The sequence below is a fragment of the Spea bombifrons genome, chromosome 5 (genome assembly GCF_027358695.1).
Source record: "Spea bombifrons isolate aSpeBom1 chromosome 5, aSpeBom1.2.pri, whole genome shotgun sequence".
NCBI classification, from domain to species: Eukaryota; Metazoa; Chordata; class Amphibia; order Anura; family Pelobatidae; genus Spea; species Spea bombifrons.
In genome coordinates, this window is record NC_071091.1 from 59,352,353 (window position 1) to 59,372,560 (window position 20,208).

Genomic DNA, 20,208 nt, shown 5'->3' on the forward strand with positions numbered 1-20,208 from the left:
TACTACATGGGAACTTTCAAAAAGAGTTGACCTTGAGACCTTTGAAATACTAATCCCTCAATAGTGTATCGCAAACATTAGATATTAGAAGTTATAACTTGCAAACAGCTGAACAGTGTCATATTAGTCCCCACACAGCTTAATAGTGTCATATTTGTACCCAAACAGCTTAACAGTGCCTGTCGTCTTTGTCCCCAGCTTCCCAGTGCCATCCTTGTCCTCAAACAGCTTGTCTCTGCTATGTTTGGCCCCAGGCAGCTTAACAGTGCCAAGACTTACATCCATGCACATTCATCCTGACACACAGGTCACACTCCCTCCCTTCCCTCCTCAATTGGAGGAACAGGGGAGAGACTGTCCCAGTGGCTCTGCCTTGCGGAAGTGCACTGATTGACCAGCAAAGCAGATAGATTCATGGAGAAAGAGAGGTGCAGAAACACTTCTCTTTTTCCACAAATCTATCCAGAATGAACCCCCATGTGAGGGCCGGCTCTGGGTATGGGTGGCTTTTTCTGCCGCTCCCTGTAAAAAGCCACCCTAGTCGGCCTAGGCCAAGATACAGCCTTGGCCCATCTCAAGCATGTTTAAGTTCCCTTTAGTGTATTAGCCTCTACCACTTCTGCAGGGAAACGGTTCCTGTTATCTACAACCCTATCAGTAAAGTAAAATTTCTTTACATTATATTTAACACAGGGGAAACTGTGGTATTATTTAAGCAGCGTAGAATATGAAGGGTTGAGCTGTGTGACCCTGAGACAGGCGTACCAATCGTGTGACCCGGATCAAACCCCCAAGTTCACAGGCACACATAATTTGGTGTCATTTAACATCTTGTAACTTTTTACACAACTAATTATACAAATTCTATGTGATTTTTCTCCTTCTAATCAGAATCTAATTCCTTTCAGATGGGAGGGAAAGAATAGCAAATGTTATCTAATTCCGATTCATTTCTAAAACAGAATACCAATTTACCATTGTTTACTTATAAGAATAATCATGCTTATATTCATCTAACAAAATATCTATTTTATCATCATAAATAATCTCAATAATAAAGTTATAAGATGATCAGAGACATATCATAGTTCATGAGTGTCAGGCTACGGTAGACATTTTTGTAGGGGTCATTAGATCTGGGAACAGATGAAATTTAAATAATCCCCTGAATAAATGTTTGATCTTGCAGTAATGTGTGAGCCTGCTGTGGTTAGATCACCAGCCTCTTTCAAATGAAGCTCCTGCCTCCTAATAGGATGGGAATGTACAAACCCAGGCTGGACTCGATTGGCACTCCTTCTCTGTTAGAGATTCAAAGAGCACAAAGTCAGATGCAAGCTGCAACAGGAAAAGAAGCCTGGAGGAGTGCGATCTAGACTGTGTGTTGGATATATTTGCTCTTGGAAGCAGTTTAGTGAGACTCAGGGGAGGATCCAGCTGATGTCACACACATAGACACACACACACACACATATACACACACACTCACACACACACAGAGGAGGGGTGAGAAAAGGAAAGGAGAAGCCATCAAACAGACGCTTCCAGTGGAGATCTCGCTGAAATATCTGTATGCCCTGCCTGCTGCTGCTGTAGTGATCAATGATAATGAAATATACATATCCAGGCAGGGGGAGAGGTGGAGCTCTGCTGGAGTAAAGTGTGGAGTGACAAGAGGAAGAAAGGTGGGGGAGAGCCACACAAGGACGAGGAGGCTTTCTATTAGGAGTGGGACAGCGCTGTACTGGGGGCACCACCTGCTTTTCTTTGTCAGGAGAAGCCTTGATCCCTGGACCTTGGAGGAGATACAGAATCGCTTTAATCTCTGCCTGGTTGGCTTCCACCGGGAGAGGAGGACCGCAGCACCGGACTGGACTAGAATAGGAGGATCTGGATGGTGCAGGTAAATCACTGCAGTGTGGGGAGAGAAGGCGTTGTACTCAGCGCTGCACGGAAGCAGCCGGGTGTGAGTGTGTACAGTGTGTGTATGTGTGTGTTGTGTGTGTGTGTGGGGGAGAACAGTGTCCGTGCATGAGCGGAGTGTACATCTGTGCGCTCGTGTCAATCACATCGGACTCATCGGAAGATCTCTGCTTTCCCAGCCAGCCCTGTAAAGTCATTGTAACAAACATGTTTAGAAACATAAACAAGAGTCCGTGGTTAGAATGCTCTGATGAGTTATGGGGAAGTAGTGGAGCTGTCACTATCAAGGTGTACGTTGTCAGCGTGGAAAAAAAAAACTATAGCCTCTATGTGTATAATGTGTGTGTGTGTGTGTGTGTGTGTATGTGTGTATATATATATATATATATATTTATATATATATATATATATATATATTTATAAATATGTGAGTTTGTATGTGTATGTTATATATGTACAATATATATGTGAGTTTGTGTGTGTGTATATTATACATATTTATATATGTATATACATATATAAATATGTATAATATATATGTATATAATGTATATGTGTGTGTAATATATGTTTGTATGTGTGTGTATAATTATATATACCGTATATATATTATATAGTGTGTGTGTGTGGGTGACTCCGGAAGAGTAGGGCATTATTTATTACCTGTAGCAGAAGTGCATTGTAACTTCCTGAGTAGTAAAGCAGGTTTTGCTAATCTCATAATGCGTGGGTTTGGGAGCAGGACCTGGCTCAAGTGACAGGTAGGCACAGACTCTTTGATCAAAGATTGCAAAGGGGAAAATCAGTCGTTAGTTATTCCCCTCAGCGCTTTAGGGAAACTGCACATTTAAGGGTTAAGGCTCATGAAAGAAAATCAGATCTGAGATTCCAATGCACTTGCTGAATGCTGATCCCATAGTATGTGTAGTTCTATTAATCCTTTTTTTCTGTTGTGCGGTCTTTTAATTCCTCATTTTTGTGTGTGGGGGGGGTTAGTTTCATGGAACTGTTGAGAAATTAAAGGTTTGCAGAAGGAAACTATAAACTGTAGCAAGAATGTAAAAAGAAAACTAAAACAAAACAAAAAAAAATCTGTGGGAGTTGTGTACGTTTTACAGAGTAGGTGGTAGATAAGTGGAAAAGCCTCCCAGAGTAAGTGGTAGAGATAAGGGAATAGTTTAGGGCTATTCTGAAGCTAAGTCAAGACCAAGGACTGATTAAGGTCTGAGTGACGAAAAATGGGGGGGGTGTACAGACTAGATGAACTGAATGGTTCTTATCTGTCGTCGAATTCTATGTTTTCAGTTATTCCTGAAAATTATATGTTCCAAGCCCATAATCTTATTCCGTCTGAGATTAAAATTGCTTGGCTAATGTCTCATTTGGAAGCATGCTTTTCTCGTCTCCTTTTTTTTCTTTTCCCCCCGAATGGACTTAGCCCTTTAATTTAGCACAAGTAGGCGGGTGTAGGCATGTTAACAAAGTGTAAACTGCTGGCTCGGCCTTCCTTTACATCGTATTTTTTTTTCTTCTTCAGTTTTGCAACTAACATCAATATTTACCCCGAGCCTGGTTTCATACTGTGCGGCGTGTAAGGGAGGAGGAGGGGGCCACTATTGGAATTCTCCAATTTCAGGAACAATGTTACTGTGGCTTTAGAAGGGTGTGTTGTTCAAACCTTTGGCACTAATATGATTCATCTTTAAAGACACTGAATACGTGTATCCGCGGCTGGGCACATGAGGAATTTAGAAGCAGGAGCCACGCTTGGGTTTTAGTTCACATTCGAATAAGGTGCCAGAAAAAGTTAGGTGGCAGCAGTAGAATTTTAGGAGCCGTCGCTACCTGGTTTCTGAAATGTATCCAAGTTTGTGTTTAAAAAAAAATATTGTTAAACTTATAACCAGAATTGTATTGATACATAACCCAGTATTTTATTCAGTTAGCAAATTTAGATTTTAATAGATTATCAACCTGCAAAATTATTGTGAAAAGGGTCAGGTGTCATTAAGTGTTATATGGTTTTGCACTTGTATGAAAATTAGTCAATTTCTATCATTTAGCCTTAAAAAGGATTGTTCTCTGCCGTCTTGACTTGTACGGCTCATTCTGCGAGTTGGTTTAATTATTATTAATGTAGTGAATGCTGATTAGTATTATTTAATATTTCCAGTCTGTAGCTGGTATCTAATATATCCTCCCTGTAAAGCTAATATGGGATTACCAAGTAATCGGCGTATGAGGGCTCTTTAAGAAACCCATAGAGAAAGGGAGATAACAAAATTAAGTGGTAACCGCAGAATGAATTTGAATCAGAGCAAATTTCATTGTACTAGACAGCTTTTTATTATAAAAAATAAAATAACACAGAAAAATCACACTTAAAATCTATGGGGTAACAAAGCATTGTTTATCATCTGGCATGCAGAGGGTTACTCAACTCTTGTTTTATGGAAAAAAAAAGTGAAAGTTATGTTTAACATATATATATATATATATATATATATATATATATATATATATATATATAATATATATTTTGAGATGGTTATGCATACGTTAGAGATCAATAACATATATGTGAGTTTCTAATGTTATATGATACATTATTCAGAAAGCCCCCCAGGAGACACTCGGTTCCTATTTCCCAATGGCTTCATACTGACCACTTTAATGGAAGCTCAGACATGTTCTTTTTTTAAAAACTTATTATCTTACTGACAGGAACTTGATAAAGCTTCTTGAAGTTAAAGGATGTCATATGATACACCTTTTAATGGTGTTTGTCCACCTAACCAGTCTGACACTTAAGCCCCCTTCCCTTAAGGGTTTTTATTCACATGGTATGCCTTATTGTCAAGTTATCATTTACCTCACTTATCTCTTAAAAAGAAAAGGTTCTGGTGGCCATCAGGCTATTTTGTGGTACCTCAAACAATGCTCGCTTTGCAGGCCCTGTCTTTCGGCCTTGCAAGCAACATTTTCTGCTTGTTTTGGTGGCTGCCTCCTGGCACTAGTGAGACAGGAATGCAAGGTTATCAGTGTATTTGCTTGCGAGCAGGAATTGAAAGAACATGTTCCTGCCCGCCAAATGTGTTCTCTCCTAGTGGGGGGGGGCTTTAGCATTTTAGCCACCAGCACCCAGTCATGTCGCCGGCATCTTACTGCCCCAGCTAACATGCTGCTTCCTGGAAAAGGGAGCAAGACAGACCTAAACACTCTATAGGCCCTAGGCTGGGTGTTATGTGTTAATTAAATTAACGTAAAGTAAGGTATGACTCTATGGCTTATACGGTATTTTGTGAGTTTGTGTTTGGGCCTTGAACACATTTTTTCTGGGGGTCATGAGTCCCAACAGGGGCAAGTCCTGTTTGCACAAATATCCTAAATGAGTTGATATTGGGAAACTTATAGTTTTAAGATGTTTCTTTGTAAACGGCATTTCCAATATTGTAGGTTGCGCATAAACACTATTTGTATTTGTTATAAAATGTAATCCAAGAGACTAAATAAAGACTATGTAGACAAAGTAGGAATTTTTTGCCTTTCCTCTTGTTAACAAGAACAATTTACAGAGAAATAATAAAAAATAAATCAGATCTGTCCGAGTGCATATAAAAGTAATTGAAACATTTAGTTTTTTGATGGCTTTCAACAATGTTATAATATCTAGCTTAGACAGAGCGATGGAGAGAGGGAGGTTTAACCATTGTGCTACAGGAGCGGTGATCAATCACTAGAGCCAACATGCTACCATGCAGTAGAAAGCCTTGTATTGATGTATTGGTCCTAAAGAAGCACTCTCATGAAATACAATATCATGTGTTCGGAAATAAGCGACACCTCCAATCATAAGCCTTAAGAACAGCATAGGAATAAATATATATATATATATATATATATATATATATATATATATATATATATATATATACCGGTGTATATATATATACTGAAGCAGGAGTAGTGTCACGGAGTCCAAGACATATAAATATTATATAGTTGTTTTACTGCAGTGTATACAATTTTAAGGCAGCATTGGATATTCAATAAGTTCAACAGATTCGATAGTAAACCTGTTTTTAAAAGTTTCTTACATGTTAAAACAAAGGTAAAACCTGACACCTGACTTTTGAAATGAGTTTAAAAAGAAAACCATGTATTATATTATTTTGAGCATTGCCATAACAAGTATCAATTATTTTTTTTCCATTTTTACATCGTCATCTCTCATAGTGTAATATTATTTTATTATTAAATAAATCATCGCTAACATATTACTCAGTGCTATACAATTTAGATATACATACCAAACATGCATTTATACAATACATTTCCACATACAGATGCAACGGGAGTTGAGGACCTTGCCCATGAGCCTGCCATCTAGCCGGGTGGCATTCTCCTAGCATGAATGGTGGGCTTACGAGAGTCCCGCTTGGTTGTCTTGTTTTTATACCTTACTCAACCTAAGTCTCTAGGCCACTTATTGATGCCTAAAGATCAGTATATCATGTTGCTCAGAGATCCACCAACAACTTATTTTCCTTATATTCAGTTCAGTTCTTTTTTTGTAATTGGGAGAAAAAAATTTTTCCATTGATTTGTAGAATGTGAACTATTACAAACATGTACCATTGATCATTTAATCATCCTAGCATACATCTTAAAATCATGCTGTTCACCAAAAGTAAGAAAAGTCTTACTTAGCTTAAGTTTTACAGGAAAAATAAAATGTGTATATATAAAAATATAACTTGTGCATCCTAATGTGTAGTTTGTGCTATGCCCATATTTTTATATATCTTTGCAGAATTGTGAATTTTTGGAGGATCTATTTATCTTGTGGATTAAAAACGTTGTTTTTTTTATGGAGATTTGGAAAGAATTTGGGAGGTAAACATATGCTATAACCAAAGCTGTACGCGGTCCAATGGCTTGCCATATGTCGGCTATATGTAGAGGGTTTGTTTCCTTTTGGTTAACCTTTTTTAATACAAAAAAAGCATTGCTTTTGTGTAACTCTCTGGATCTGCAAAGGTTAAGGGGCATGCTGACTGCAATAATGAAAAACACACAAATTAGTGTTTGTCACAATTCATCAATACTGACTGTATGCTCCATAACATATTGATAAATATTTGCTAAGCTTGTTAAACCTCCTGTTTATTGATAGGGAGAAGCCCAACGCTAATCGGCGAATATGTTATTAGGTCATCACCCTTTTCCGTTGTTTACTGTTAAAGCTTGTGGAAGCTGTTAAATATTAATCTTCTACTAAGGATAAATAGGCATATATGGTTACAGGTCCATGCTTCAGCTTACTGTGCTTTTAAATGCTTTTTGAAAAATAGCTGCTACAGGTGTCATTTAAGATTCCATGCAGTATTAACACTATATGGACAAAAGTATTGGGACGCCTGCCCATTACACCAACAGGGACTTTTATGACATTGCATTCTAAATACATAGACATTGATATGTAGTTGGTCCCCCCTTTGCAGCTATAACAGCTGCCACAAGATTTTGGAGTGCTTCTGTGGGGATTTTTGCCCATTTATCCAGTAGAGCATTAGTGAGGTCAGACACTGATGTTGGATGAGAAGGCCTGGTCTGCAACATCTGTTCCAGTTCATCCCAAAGGTGTTCGATGGGGTTGGGCATTTTATTTTAGGTTTTTATTTTTGGGTTAGGTCAGGGCTTCGTGCAAACCAGTGAAACTCATTCAGCAATGGACTTTGCTTTGTGCACTGGGGCTAGAATAGAAAAAGCACCTTCCCTAAACTGTTCCCACAAGGTTGGATGCATAGCATTGTCCAAAATGTCTTGGTATGCTGAAGGGGACACTCCAAAATCTTGTCTAAAACCCTCCCAAAGGAGTAGAAGCTGTTGTATGAACATGTCTGAAATTATTATGGATTTTTTCTTTTTGCAATATGGATATATTTAAACTACATATGGTTATGCCTGATATTTGTAATACAGCTGGGACTCAAAAACTAGTTTTATAAGGCAATTTAAAGTATTTGGGTGTAAAAACCTTGTGTATTTTTTTTAATTGTATCTTGATACTTCCACTTGCTCAACGCAATTCCTCTATGTTTCTTTATATTTTGTCAATAAAATGAGTTGCAATTAAACCATGAAAACATTAATTAAAACTTAAAAACATTCCGTAAATGCTTAGTGGTTAGTTTTACCCACAACCTTGGAGTATGCTTCTAAATCTAAGCAGAATGTTTATGGTTAGAAATGATGTTATATACAGTGTGTGGGTGTACGATTATGGAAAAGCTATGTATGTATGTATTGGGGGTGCACTGACCAGTACAATCCTGTACAATCCTGTATACAGTACAATCCTGGTACATTATTTATATATATATATATATATATATATATATATATATATGTATGTATGTATTGGGGTGTGGGTGTGTGTGTGTGTGTGTGTGTGTGTGTGTGTATATATATATATATATAAATTGTTGCATTCTAAGCAGTTTCAAATAATTTTAGAATTTCAAAAGCCGATTAAAGGATGACCTTTCCAATTATTAATAATGTTATAATTTTTTTTAAAGAATAGTAAAGAAATTTTGGTTATATCCAGTTAGGCAGAGTAAACCATCTCTAACCTAAAAATGTATACTTTTTATAATTAAAAAGACGTTCTGATCCAAAAGTATAAGGTATTTAATTTCTGAATGTCAAGAAGATATTTTTCTTCATAACAATAGCACCTACATGTAATATGGGACTCTATACTGATATAGTATAATATACTAATCTTCCGAAATATCACGGCATGGTTGCTTGATGCTCAAATCAAAAAGTTAGTTTAAGTTTCTGTAATATGATATGTTAAAAATTAGATAGTCGGTATGTATTTTCAAGTTCAATAACTATTACATCACTTTTAAAAAGAATAACCTTTGCCCTTAATGAATGCTATGCTGGATTGTGTTTTCCGGTGTTTGGGTTTCTTTAAGCAGGTCACAGCAACTCGCTGTTAAAATTCTTTCATGTGATCTGCACGCTTAGAGTTGAAAGCAGCTATTTTAAAATACTGGCATTAACTTCACGTTTGATTGACTTTTATTCGGTGTGCACACATAATGTATGCTGCAGTGTCTGGGCATGTCGCGTGAAAAGCTAATAATGAAAGATCACATTTTTTGGAGTCCACAGGGGATCACAATTGGTTTATTTTCATCTCTGTGTGAACAGCAAGAAGCCAATAAGAATTTACCTTTTCCAATGTAATAAAAGAGGCAAAAAATAATAAAAATAGATGTGCTAAAAATGCAATCCTCTAACTGTGAATACCACCCTACCAACAATACAGTTAGAAGTGACAGAAGAGCTGAAACCTACCTATATTTTAGTTGGAGAACCTTTTACACATCAATGAATTTTATTTTTATCACACAACTTTTCTTAGGGTTGGATTTCTTACTTCAATAGACCTGGTTACCACTGTATTAAAGGGGAATTCTCATCACACGTTTATATTATTTTCTTATTGTCCTGCTGTTGTTTGAATACTGATTTATACTGACCTAGGCTGACTAGGCCCAGTGTGACAGATCCAGGGGGGCAGACCCCCTGCTACAAAACCGGAGGGCAGATGACCCTCTTGGGTTGATCAGACCCCTGATGCGTTGCAGCTCAATGGGCCGGTTACAGGAGAGATCTCTAATCGGTACAGCCACCTTAGACTGCATTTAAAAAGCGGTTGTTGTAAGGAACAATATTGTAAGCAACGATATTGTTGCAAAAAGTCATAAACGGTAACTTATTACTTATTTTCTATTTTTTGCGAGAGTACTCTCCTACCCATGACCCTCTGCTGTTTGAGAAGCTAGTTCTCCTGACCGGGAAGCCTCTTGGAGATTGGAAAATGACAACACTTGTAAATATCATGCAAATGGCATCAGATGTCTTTACATGTATTGTTGCACAAATGTGTACCTGTTTGTGATAATGCTCTGGCCTCACATGCAGCTTTGAACCCCTTAATGACAAAGCCCATACATGTACGGGCTCAAAATGCAGTTTTCAATGGGGTTTAGGGACCGCCCATTGTCCTTAAGGGGTTAAATTGCTGGGGAATGTGATGGCGCTATGAAAATCAATAAATAAATCAAAGTTGGTATCCCTCTAAGTACAGTGAGGAAGGAGGCTCACTTTGGGCTTACAAGGAGACTCCCAAGAAATGTCCCTGGTGTTGGAAATACATACAGCATTTAAGTAACCTTCCTTACAGTAAATACCCACATGTGACAGTCTCAGATTATATATTTATACATACACATAAAAATGTGTTATACAGCAAGTTGGCTTAAATAAAACAACTGAAGAATACATAGGTTTCAGTGGGGGGTTAAATGTAAATGTCAGTGTAGAAGGTGAAGAATGATGCGTACTTGGTTGCTATGTCACTGGTTATGACTATTATTGTCCTGAATATCAGCGATCAGTCTTAGAAGACATTATGACCTGACATACTTTAGAATAGTCCACCAACATTACAACTAAAAAGATGAGAAACAGAGTGTGTGTGTGTGTGTGTATATGTGTATGTATGTGTGTATACATTCATATACACACACGTGGCTGTGATACAAAATGTATACATTAATCAGAACATATAGAAAGCATGGTGTAACACTGCATATGTTTTTATGTATTTTTATTGTAAAATTGCCAGACATGTTTCCTGTTTCTACTCCTGAGAGGATGTATCATCAGTGCATGCAGCTGGCATCCTCTTCCTGATTGGCCGATCATATGATTTTTATTTTTTTTTCCAAATCATCCCTATCTGCCCTGCTTTTCCATAGATTTATCATTGCATTAACCCATCTTTATAGGCTCAATCTGTAGTAGACGTATGCATTTGGGTTTGTATGAATTTTAACAAAATTTGTCAATTTTGTCAATTTGTATGAATGTCCGAAAATGAGGAAGGGCCTCAACAAAACTGAAAGCTCAGAATTTCCATTTCAATTCCGTTTTCTGGATCCTCTTAACATCTCCCTACTGTGTGAGTCTCCCTTTCTACTCCTCCGCTTCCTCTTCTTCTCAATTCTTCTTTCTTCTCCATTGATCCGCTTCTCCCGGGTATCTGCTGTGTTACTTGGGCCTTCATGAGTACATCGGCATCGGCACACACCGTGGGGACAAACTCTAACCCATATGGAGGAATGGAGGAGAGGTTGTCGTATACTAGTTGGAACAGTCCTGATTTTGCCAGGAAAGCCATGGCTTTCTTTATCGGTGTCCCAATTCTCTGGAACATGGGAGTGATGCTTGGCCGAAGCATGATGTCATTATTTCTGGGAAAATACCGTCTTTTAGAAAAAGAGATCCTACATTAAATCCTGTAATAAACCGGTGTGTGATGTTGATTACAAATATTATTCTTATAAAGATCCAAAGTGCTTGTGCTGGTATTGAAGAAAGAATGTGCCCTTATCTAGAACAGGACTACAGGTGCGTACAAGCAAATGTGTAATCCGAATTCTTTTTTGACTTATTTTAATTCCTTTGAAGGAAATCTGTCATCTGCCTGCATCAGTGGAAAAGTATTTGTTTCAATGAAGAATACGATTTTTTTTAGGCTGGTCTCTTTGGGGTTAAGTACTGCATACTTGGAGCTGTCTGCTATGTGCTGGAGTAGACTTCATTCTTGAGTAAACAAAAAGTATGTTGCTCAGACATGTAGTCACTTGAACTTCTGCTTCTTAAAACTGCAGTGCGATTTATCAAGCACACTTTGTACGTTCAGGTTATTGCTTAATGAACTCATGATTGCTAGTTGTCTCATTGTAAATGTTATTCCTTTGGTATAATGCTTCATTTTTATTGATCTCAGGCGTCCGGATCATTAAACGATCACTAGAAGAATTATTTTGTTTAGTTTTAGGCCACGTTGCAAGAATCTTTTTTTTTTTAAAGTTAAAGAAACATAAATTTGCTTATTTAAAATGCTGTACTGCCCTGTTGTGTACATTACGGCATTTGCAAGGTGCTATGATCTGGATGAATTTGGAATGTATATCACATTGTGATTTACTAGTGTTTGCTGTGACCCGTGCTAGTTCTCATCTGTCGTGTTTAATACTCCATGTATAGTTCTGACAGCAGTTGTGATCAGAGGACTGGGACAATAGACCTCCAATAAAACATGAGAGTTGGCAACTATGCCTAATATATATATACCTAGATTAAAGGTGCTGTCCCAGCTACTCTGCTGGTTTTCACACTTTTGGTGATAAATTAGAAACACTGTTCCGGGCGCTCAAAACGTTATCAGAAATGATTCTTTAAATAGCCAGTCAACATTTAAAATAACCTTGGCTTGCTTGGTTGAAGCCAAAGGTTCTTGTTCGTTTCCTGTTGGAATTTTCAGAAAATGAAGTGTATCTACTGAAAAAATGAAACAATGCATGGGTGAGGTGTGTTATGATGTCACCTAAATAAAACTGGAACAAAACTTGGCCTTGGCTCATTGGGGGGGAAAAATTAAGGTTGGCACTCAATGGTTAAATACTTAACGGAGGAAAATAAAAGATCTGCTAAGGTTTATTTGCTTAATATGCCAGAGGGCGTAGTTAATGTTTTGTCAAAATGGAACAGCACCTTTTAATGTTAATTGTATTCCGTTTACTCTGCTGAGCGTTTCTGTAACTAAAACTAGAATTAGAACATCATCCCTACTAATATTAAAAGCCCTGAAGCAATACTTTAATCATAATTTTTTGGGGGGCCTTAATTGTGTCCAGATTTGATTATTGCCTGCGGTCATGACAGACAAGGAGAATGCAATGATGGCTAAAAGTCTTGTTACTTTTGCATTTTTCTGTTGTTTCTATTTGCTGTAAATCTACAGAGAGGATAATGACGAGATGACACCAGAAATGTCACCAGGAGTCCATATGACAATTGAATGAGTATGGATGCCACATTAATTAAGTCAAGTAAACAATAATAGGTAGGGGTGACACATTAACGGTTTCTTTTTTAACTCCTGACTGAAATGCTGTCGGAATGACTGGTAAAAATAAGCACAGTCATAAAGATTCTGTGTGATAAATAATCCACCAAGTAAGATCATGTGCAGCAATTTCACACATTAATTAATTCTGTCTTTCTTTATTATGTGATGTTATGAGGGAAATGATAACAAGTAATAGGGTGGTAAACAACTTAGACTCGCATAGGCTTTCAAGGCCTCACAGGTCTTCTAAGGCCTAGTCATTTTATGGATGTATTTTAGTGTTTATATATATATATATATATATATATATATATATATATATATATATAAATAAATTTACTCTTCAAAAGGTTAATATGGATCTTATTTTCCATATGCAAACCAGACAACCTTTGTGTGACATGCTTTTTTTTCTAGAGGAGAAGTGCCGAGTTTGTGCTGTTGATTTCATAACACATTCCATCACCACTCCTTCTTAAAGCATTTCTTCATACATTCTCCCTTCCCCTACTTGTGCTTCTACCATGCCTTTTCACCCTTTTACTTAGTTCGTTGACTAATGTTCTCTTAAATTTCCATATTTTATAGACTGCATAAACCATGTAAATGTAATAAAGTAGAATGTTCACATATTAAGAAAGAATCTAGTGAGATAATAAAATATATTTATAGTGTGTTTTTTTCTTCCTTTAAAAAATAAAACAAAAAATATAGGTTGTATCTACTTCAAAGACATTGGATGATATTTTTGTTCATCAACAGATTTTACGTTTTTCATTCCCTCAAATAAAATAAAGGTTATGTGTACTTTATAGGTCTGGATCTATTATGACCTGATACCTTTCATTAATGTTAATCTGAGAAAATTTATGTTAAAGATCACAATTTTACAGAAAAGCAAATAAAATACAAATCATAACCATACCTGGGGACTTCTCAGCTCCGGCTGCCCAGAGCCTTCCCTTGTGGGATGTGGCAGTCCCGATGACGTCGGGGGAGTTCCTGCTGACAGCAGCGGGAAACACCCCCATTTAAAGGAAAAAAATGGGCGGAGAGCGGGGCGTGTCAAAACCCTGCTCCCGTGACCCGGAAGGATTCGGGTCTTGAACCGGAGCTCACCCGGCAATCTCGGGGTCAAACCCAGAGAGTTCCCAGGTATGATCATAACTTCATATACTCTAAAATACAAAGCTGTCTGTAAGTCATTCCTAAGCATATCACTTGAAATAACTACATTTACATGTACTACAGTTGATCATAACTAAAAAGTAGAAAACTCAAGGTGCATCCCTGACTTTATGGGCTAGGGAGCTTCCCACTGTAGGCTACTTGGAGCTCTGGGAAAATGACTTCATGAGGGTGCAAGGTTTGTGTCTATGGAGGAAAGCAGCGCTTCACAGGTTTGGCCTTTGGCAACTAGGAAACATTTCTCCTTTGGGTTTTAGAAGTCATTATGGACGGGGTTTATTTCGTATGACAATATTTTTCTGTGCAACACCACAGGCAACTAAATTGTAGATGCTTATGGGTACCAACAAGGTGTCAAATGATGTATATTCTTAGATGGGCTAGTTTATAGTTATTGAAAGACAATTTTGTTTCCTGCCCTTTTGGTTCAAAATAGATTCAGATTGTTTTTTTTTTTTTAATTTAGAAACTTAATTCATTGTTGCTCACCCTCAGACACACTCTTTCTCACTCTCTCAATACATCCCTGCCTTCTCCATGTGTCGATAGCTCCACTTCTTCTTCTTCTTCTTTCTATCCTCTGCTTCTTTCTTCTCCGGTGATTGATTTTTTTGTTTGGGGGGCCTCCTTATTTTTGGACATTTGTACAAATTAATGAAATTGGTGAAGTAAAAACATTTTTCTTTCTTATTCTTTTTTATGGAAAGTAGTTTTTATGAATTTTTCTATCATAAGTAAACAATCATAATGTTATCTTTCTTGCTTTTTGTTTTTTAAATTTATTTACTATAAAGCAATCGCCAGGATCAGGATTCAGGAAAGCATTGCTGTTTTGTTGTTGTAACAATATACAAAAGGCACGTGGCATTTGCTTTTTTATATTTGTTTTAGCTTTGTTGAGATCACCTTGAATAATACCAGACATGTTACTCATTTCCTAATTTTTCTCCATGTAGGATATTTCTACGTTTAAAGCAATAGTGATCTTATGTTTCACCTTCTCTTAGTAATTGCTATTCAATTGTTTGCTTTTTTTTTGAATGATATTATTGTAAACCTTCGTTACTGGTATGTATATAAATATCTTAATTAGGGATGTATCACAGATTTTTTATGATGAATCTTTTACATGTGTACACGGCAACTTAAACATGTAGCAGCTGTTCACTTAGTGCGCATTAGTACCAAATATATGTTGCTGAATAAGTGCATACAATCCGTAGTGTGTGTGAATACTGGAATAAGGTGTTACCATCTAATATGCATACGTCAGAACCCTCTGGGTTTTGACCACAGATTTCAGGTGAAGTGTTACTTCTCTGGTTTTCCAGTTCATGGTATGAATTCTCTCTGTCGTATGAGTAGCATTTAAGCAGGCCCCATTTTTCCTTCCACCTCAATACAAATTTAAAGAGATTGGGACTGGCCCTGCCCACAAATGGCACCGACCCTGATCAAAAATGGCACCAGCCCTGGTCCAAAACATAATCACCCCCCCTACTGCCGAAGAGGGGGGGTTCCGGGTAGCCAACACCTGGAAGGTCCTAGGTATGCTAATACTTCTCCACCAATGTGTATATGCCTTTCATACACAGTTAATGAGGCATACTTCTTTAAAAATGTTTTTATGTCCTTTATTCATTCAGCTGTCGGTTAGACAACAAAAATTAGACGCATGAGAATAATGCTAAGAGAGGACAGATGATAATCATATGTAGGATCTCTCCAGATTTTACCCTGTAAGCTCAGAAAATCAGAGCTGATGTTTGGTCCTCTGGGTCAGTGTGTTTAATCTTTGGACAGGATGTGGCAATTTGCCTATACGCGTCCATCCAAGGTCTTTCGGGGGGGATCTAACCTTCCGCAATGCATGGCAAGGTCTACCCCTTTACTCCTGCCTCCTGTAAGTAGAAGAAAACGGAGCCTTCTGGGATGGGGACATCCCTTGAAGTTTCCCAGATATGGTGATAAGTAATAAACAGTTCTTTGTGAAACCACACGGTGCTTCCTTTGGCATACCTAAAGAGTTTGCAGGGCATACAGTTGTGACAGCCCCCAATTCCCAAAGGGGCTTGTTCCTTTGGCACTAATTTAGCCTACACTAGACTGGTATGTTAATTGGGTGGAGGAAATACATTAGTTTAGGGGTAAAATGATTCACAAGGTATCCCTCTGCGTCCTGGCATCTTGTAAGGGTAACACCAGCCATTAGCTTATTGCCAAATCTAAACATGACTCAGAAATGCAAGGACTGTGTCCCTTGGGGCTAAATCACAAAGCTGAACAATATGTACTTCTCTGTCCAAAAATCTATACATGAGTACTTTTTATTTCTCAATATCATTAAAAAGAATGCATAGGAATATTCTGTTCTCTTTTATTCATGGAAAATGCATTAAGGCCTCTTGTCATGAATTTAGGTTGCAGAAGCATCTTGAATTGAGAAAAAGATTCATTTTAATTACTTGAATTTATGTAATTGAACAACATCCTCCTCTTGTTTCCGGAATCATGTAAGTGGATTTCTCCCACTAATGTGCACACAGGAGTCTGACTATTTGACCACATTTTATAGTCATAATAAGTAATGAATATGAAACCTCTCAGAGGTTAGCTCCTACATGCTTTATTTATACTCATAATTCTTGGTTAACCTCAAACTGAGATTAAAAGTGTCATAATCAATACGTAACCCATTCATGGTTGAGTGGTTCGACATAGTTTTCTCTATATTGATAAGAAGTACATGTCTATGATTATGAATTTTTATTTAAAAATGAAATTTGAATTCAATTGATCCTGCTACACAGTCCTAGTATAGATATTTACTAACATGCAGACTATGCCGGCAAGTTTTCTTTACGGTACATTTTGCGTTATTTCAGATTTTAGCATTAAAGATATTTAGAGAGTACAAACAATTTCAGAGCAAGCAAAAATAAGAGTTGGGGGGGGGGGAGAGCCTGTGGGTTCTGTTCAATAAAGAGAGAATTGACAGCAGAGTCATGCTTTTAACTCTTTCACTTAACTATTCATTATGAAGGCATCTGCATTTCATCCAAACTGAAAGAGCAGGAAACCAAATTTGTCCCAAAACAAACGGACCAAAGAAATGTCTGAATAGCTTTTGGTCCCTTTGCACAAGTGTACTATATGATATATATATATAGGGCCTGATATTGGGGTTGGATCTTCATAATATACAATGAAGTCCAATGAGCTTAGTTCACCCCTAAGCGAATAGACCCATAGAGACAGGTGGAGATTTTACTTGTGATAACTGCAATCAATTTGTATCAGATTTGGATCACCGGTTGTGAGTCTTAGATTAATTTGTCATCTTGCGCCTGTCACAAATCTTGTTTCCTTATTTTTATACATACAGTTAGTAAACTCCAATGAATTGTGTTGATGAATACTGGGATGCCAGATTTAACTTCCATAGCTTCCATAAAGTTTGCTTGTTGGAAAGCAATACATTACTGTCCTTCTGGAATGGGATTAATCGTTGACATCTGATCGGATTTAAGCAGTGCAATCTGTGATTAATCTTGTGAGCTCCTATCCTGGTATTAATATGTAGTGTAACATCTTGTTGTTCATGTGATAAAGAGGTGACAACAGAAGTCAATAAAACCGCACAATGGTGCAAAGTGACATTGATATAGAGGTTTGGAATCTGGTGAGTCCTTATGGCTTCCTGGGGTGTTATAGTCATTGATTAGACAGTTTACATGTTGTGAATGAACATATTGGAATGTAGCTGTCCCGTGAGTTGCTGATCTGTAAAGTTTGCACAACTTTATGACATGATCTCTTTATGTACCACATGTTAATGTCATGCATGTCGGCATGATTTAACCTGCCACGTGGGAAGTTGTATTACGTTGAAAATGCTACAAGGCATTGCTTGTTTTCTTGCGAAGTGCTTCTTTGACACATCATGTACACTCACTCGTCAGTCATTAAGGATAGTCCTTTTACAGTAAATATGCTTCATTTGTTTTGCTGTAGGACAATTGATTAGTTGGTAAATATTCCTGGAGAATTTCTTACTGACCATAAGCCGCACATTAACTTGATGGGTGGCAGAGTTTGAAAGGAGGCCGGTCAGCAGCACTACTCCCTTGGTTGCTATCAGTCCATTAATTGCTGCTACTTGCAGTTGTGTATATGGCTTCATTAATGGATTAATAAATGCAAAATATTGTATAATTCTAAAAGCCTTTTAAAAAGTATGTGTGCAGACTAGCTGGGGTAGTTGTAAGTTTATGTTATGCAAATATAACCATCACAATATTGTCACTTAATAAATGATGTGAGCGTTACTCACTTTGTGTAAATTGCTCTGTAGCTGAGATGAGTTGTCAGTTCACAAGCGTTATTCGAAACCCAGATGGAAACCAATTTATAGGAATTAAGGGAAACGTTTTTGCTTGACGGTTCCTTTAAAGCCTACCTGTCACTGCTAACAAATATTGTTTGCTTTACTGACGGCTGGATATGGTGTAGGTGTTGCTGCCACTTTAATTTCGCCAGGTTGATTCACTATTGAGCATAATAACAAGTTTAAGACTTTGACCACACACAGTTTACCTTGTCATGATTGCAAAATGCGTTTGAGGAAGCTAAAATTGCTGCATAGTAAGAGTCAGCCTGTAGGATTGTATACTTCCCTGAAGCGAGTGTAAGTTCATCCCTGAATATAAGGCTTTTGGATCATTTTTCATCCATAAAAAGTTGACCATTTTGAAATGGAAATGCTTTATTATTCAGTGCACCTCTACAAATGATATTGTATTTTTTTGCTTTTTTTTCTGGGTCAAAATGTTTTTTCGTAACATACTATATATGTGTATTTGACCCACCATGTAGTGTAAAAATGTTGTACGTTTGTGGGTAGCACTTTATGGTCTCTTATTTGCAACCGTGAAAAAAAAAATCCCTTTCCTTTAGTGTAGGGGCTATATTCATAGGAGAATATGCTAAAACATGGTTTGAATTACTGTTATCATTAGAAATGCCTACATGGCTATTTTCTAAAGCATTGGTATATTCTACGTGTAGAAAAAAAAACATGTTTCTGAATAAATTAAAGGCCGAACGGTAAATGCTATGGGCGCAAGTAATGTTTTTTGAAACAGCCGAGCAGTGACAAGAATTGGTGGCCCATGGAGAAGAAGGGCTTTTATGAATTTATGTTGTTTTGAAAAATGCACATTAAAGTGAATAAAGTACTTTAATATGCATTCTTCTTTTGTGTCAAGGATATTAAACTGTCCCTTAAACTAATACAAACTGAGGAGAGTCCTAGACAGTCTGGGCATGTACCTTAATCCCTGATAAATATTTGACAATACGTGACAGGAAGACTGGATAAAAGTCCTAAAAGTCCTAAAAGTCAATCCAGGTTATGGAAACAAGGCAATGCAAAGGACATGTGATGGAGGGGTAGGGAGAGATCTGAGTATTTTGGAAGTTTACCATTGATTAACTGTGATATACTCTTACACTGGCATCCGAGAGAAAGAGAGCGTGTATTCTTGGTGTGTGCTTAATTTTATGGTAAATTGTCTGTTATATATCAAATGAGTTCATATAGTGCCTTAATGGTTTATTTAAAGAAATACAACCTCTTCTTCATTTCTCCATTAGGAGCTTAAAGTCAACAGTTTGATTACAATGATCTACATTATTAATACGGATAAGCAGACCCTCAAAATTGGAAGCCAAAAACCATTAAAAATGTATAACCTGCACAAACGCTGATTGTGAAAATTCTTTTAACACTAACACGCATCCCCAGCCGCACACAAAACACACAGACACTCGTGCTAACACATGCGCACAGACACTCACACTAACACACACCCAGACACATACATGCTACTCTGTTACCCTCTGAAACCTCGGTCTGTACTCAATGCAGCTTGCAGTGAGGGATGCCATACTACCACATGCAACGTTATGTGGTGTTTCTCAGTGTATTCACAAATATATACTGTACCTAAGGCAGTTTACGTTTGCTAGCATTGCACTCTATCACATAAAAGTCCCAATTTAGTCATATGGTTCATATGACTAAATTGGGA

At 37.3% G+C, this 20,208-nt stretch overlaps 1 protein-coding gene across 3 annotated transcripts in view; it reads left to right on the top strand.

The window, feature by feature from the left end:
• The first annotated feature begins 1,338 nt into the window (after positions 1-1,338).
• PTPN3 (protein tyrosine phosphatase non-receptor type 3) overlaps positions 1,339-20,208 on the top strand; it is a 75,490-nt gene continuing 56,620 nt past the window's right edge. Inside the window, exon 1 of one of the 3 annotated variants that reach the window (XM_053467252.1) lies at positions 1,339-1,903. Coding sequence is in view for 1 of the 3 variants with exons in the window: in XM_053467250.1 (XP_053323225.1) it covers positions 7,515-7,578 (64 nt within the window). In the remaining 2 variants the exon portion in view is untranslated. Of the gene's footprint in view, positions 1,904-2,556; positions 2,685-7,338; positions 7,579-20,208 lie in introns of those variants that run through there. The other 2 variants (XM_053467251.1, XM_053467250.1) reach the window with 2 other exon arrangements.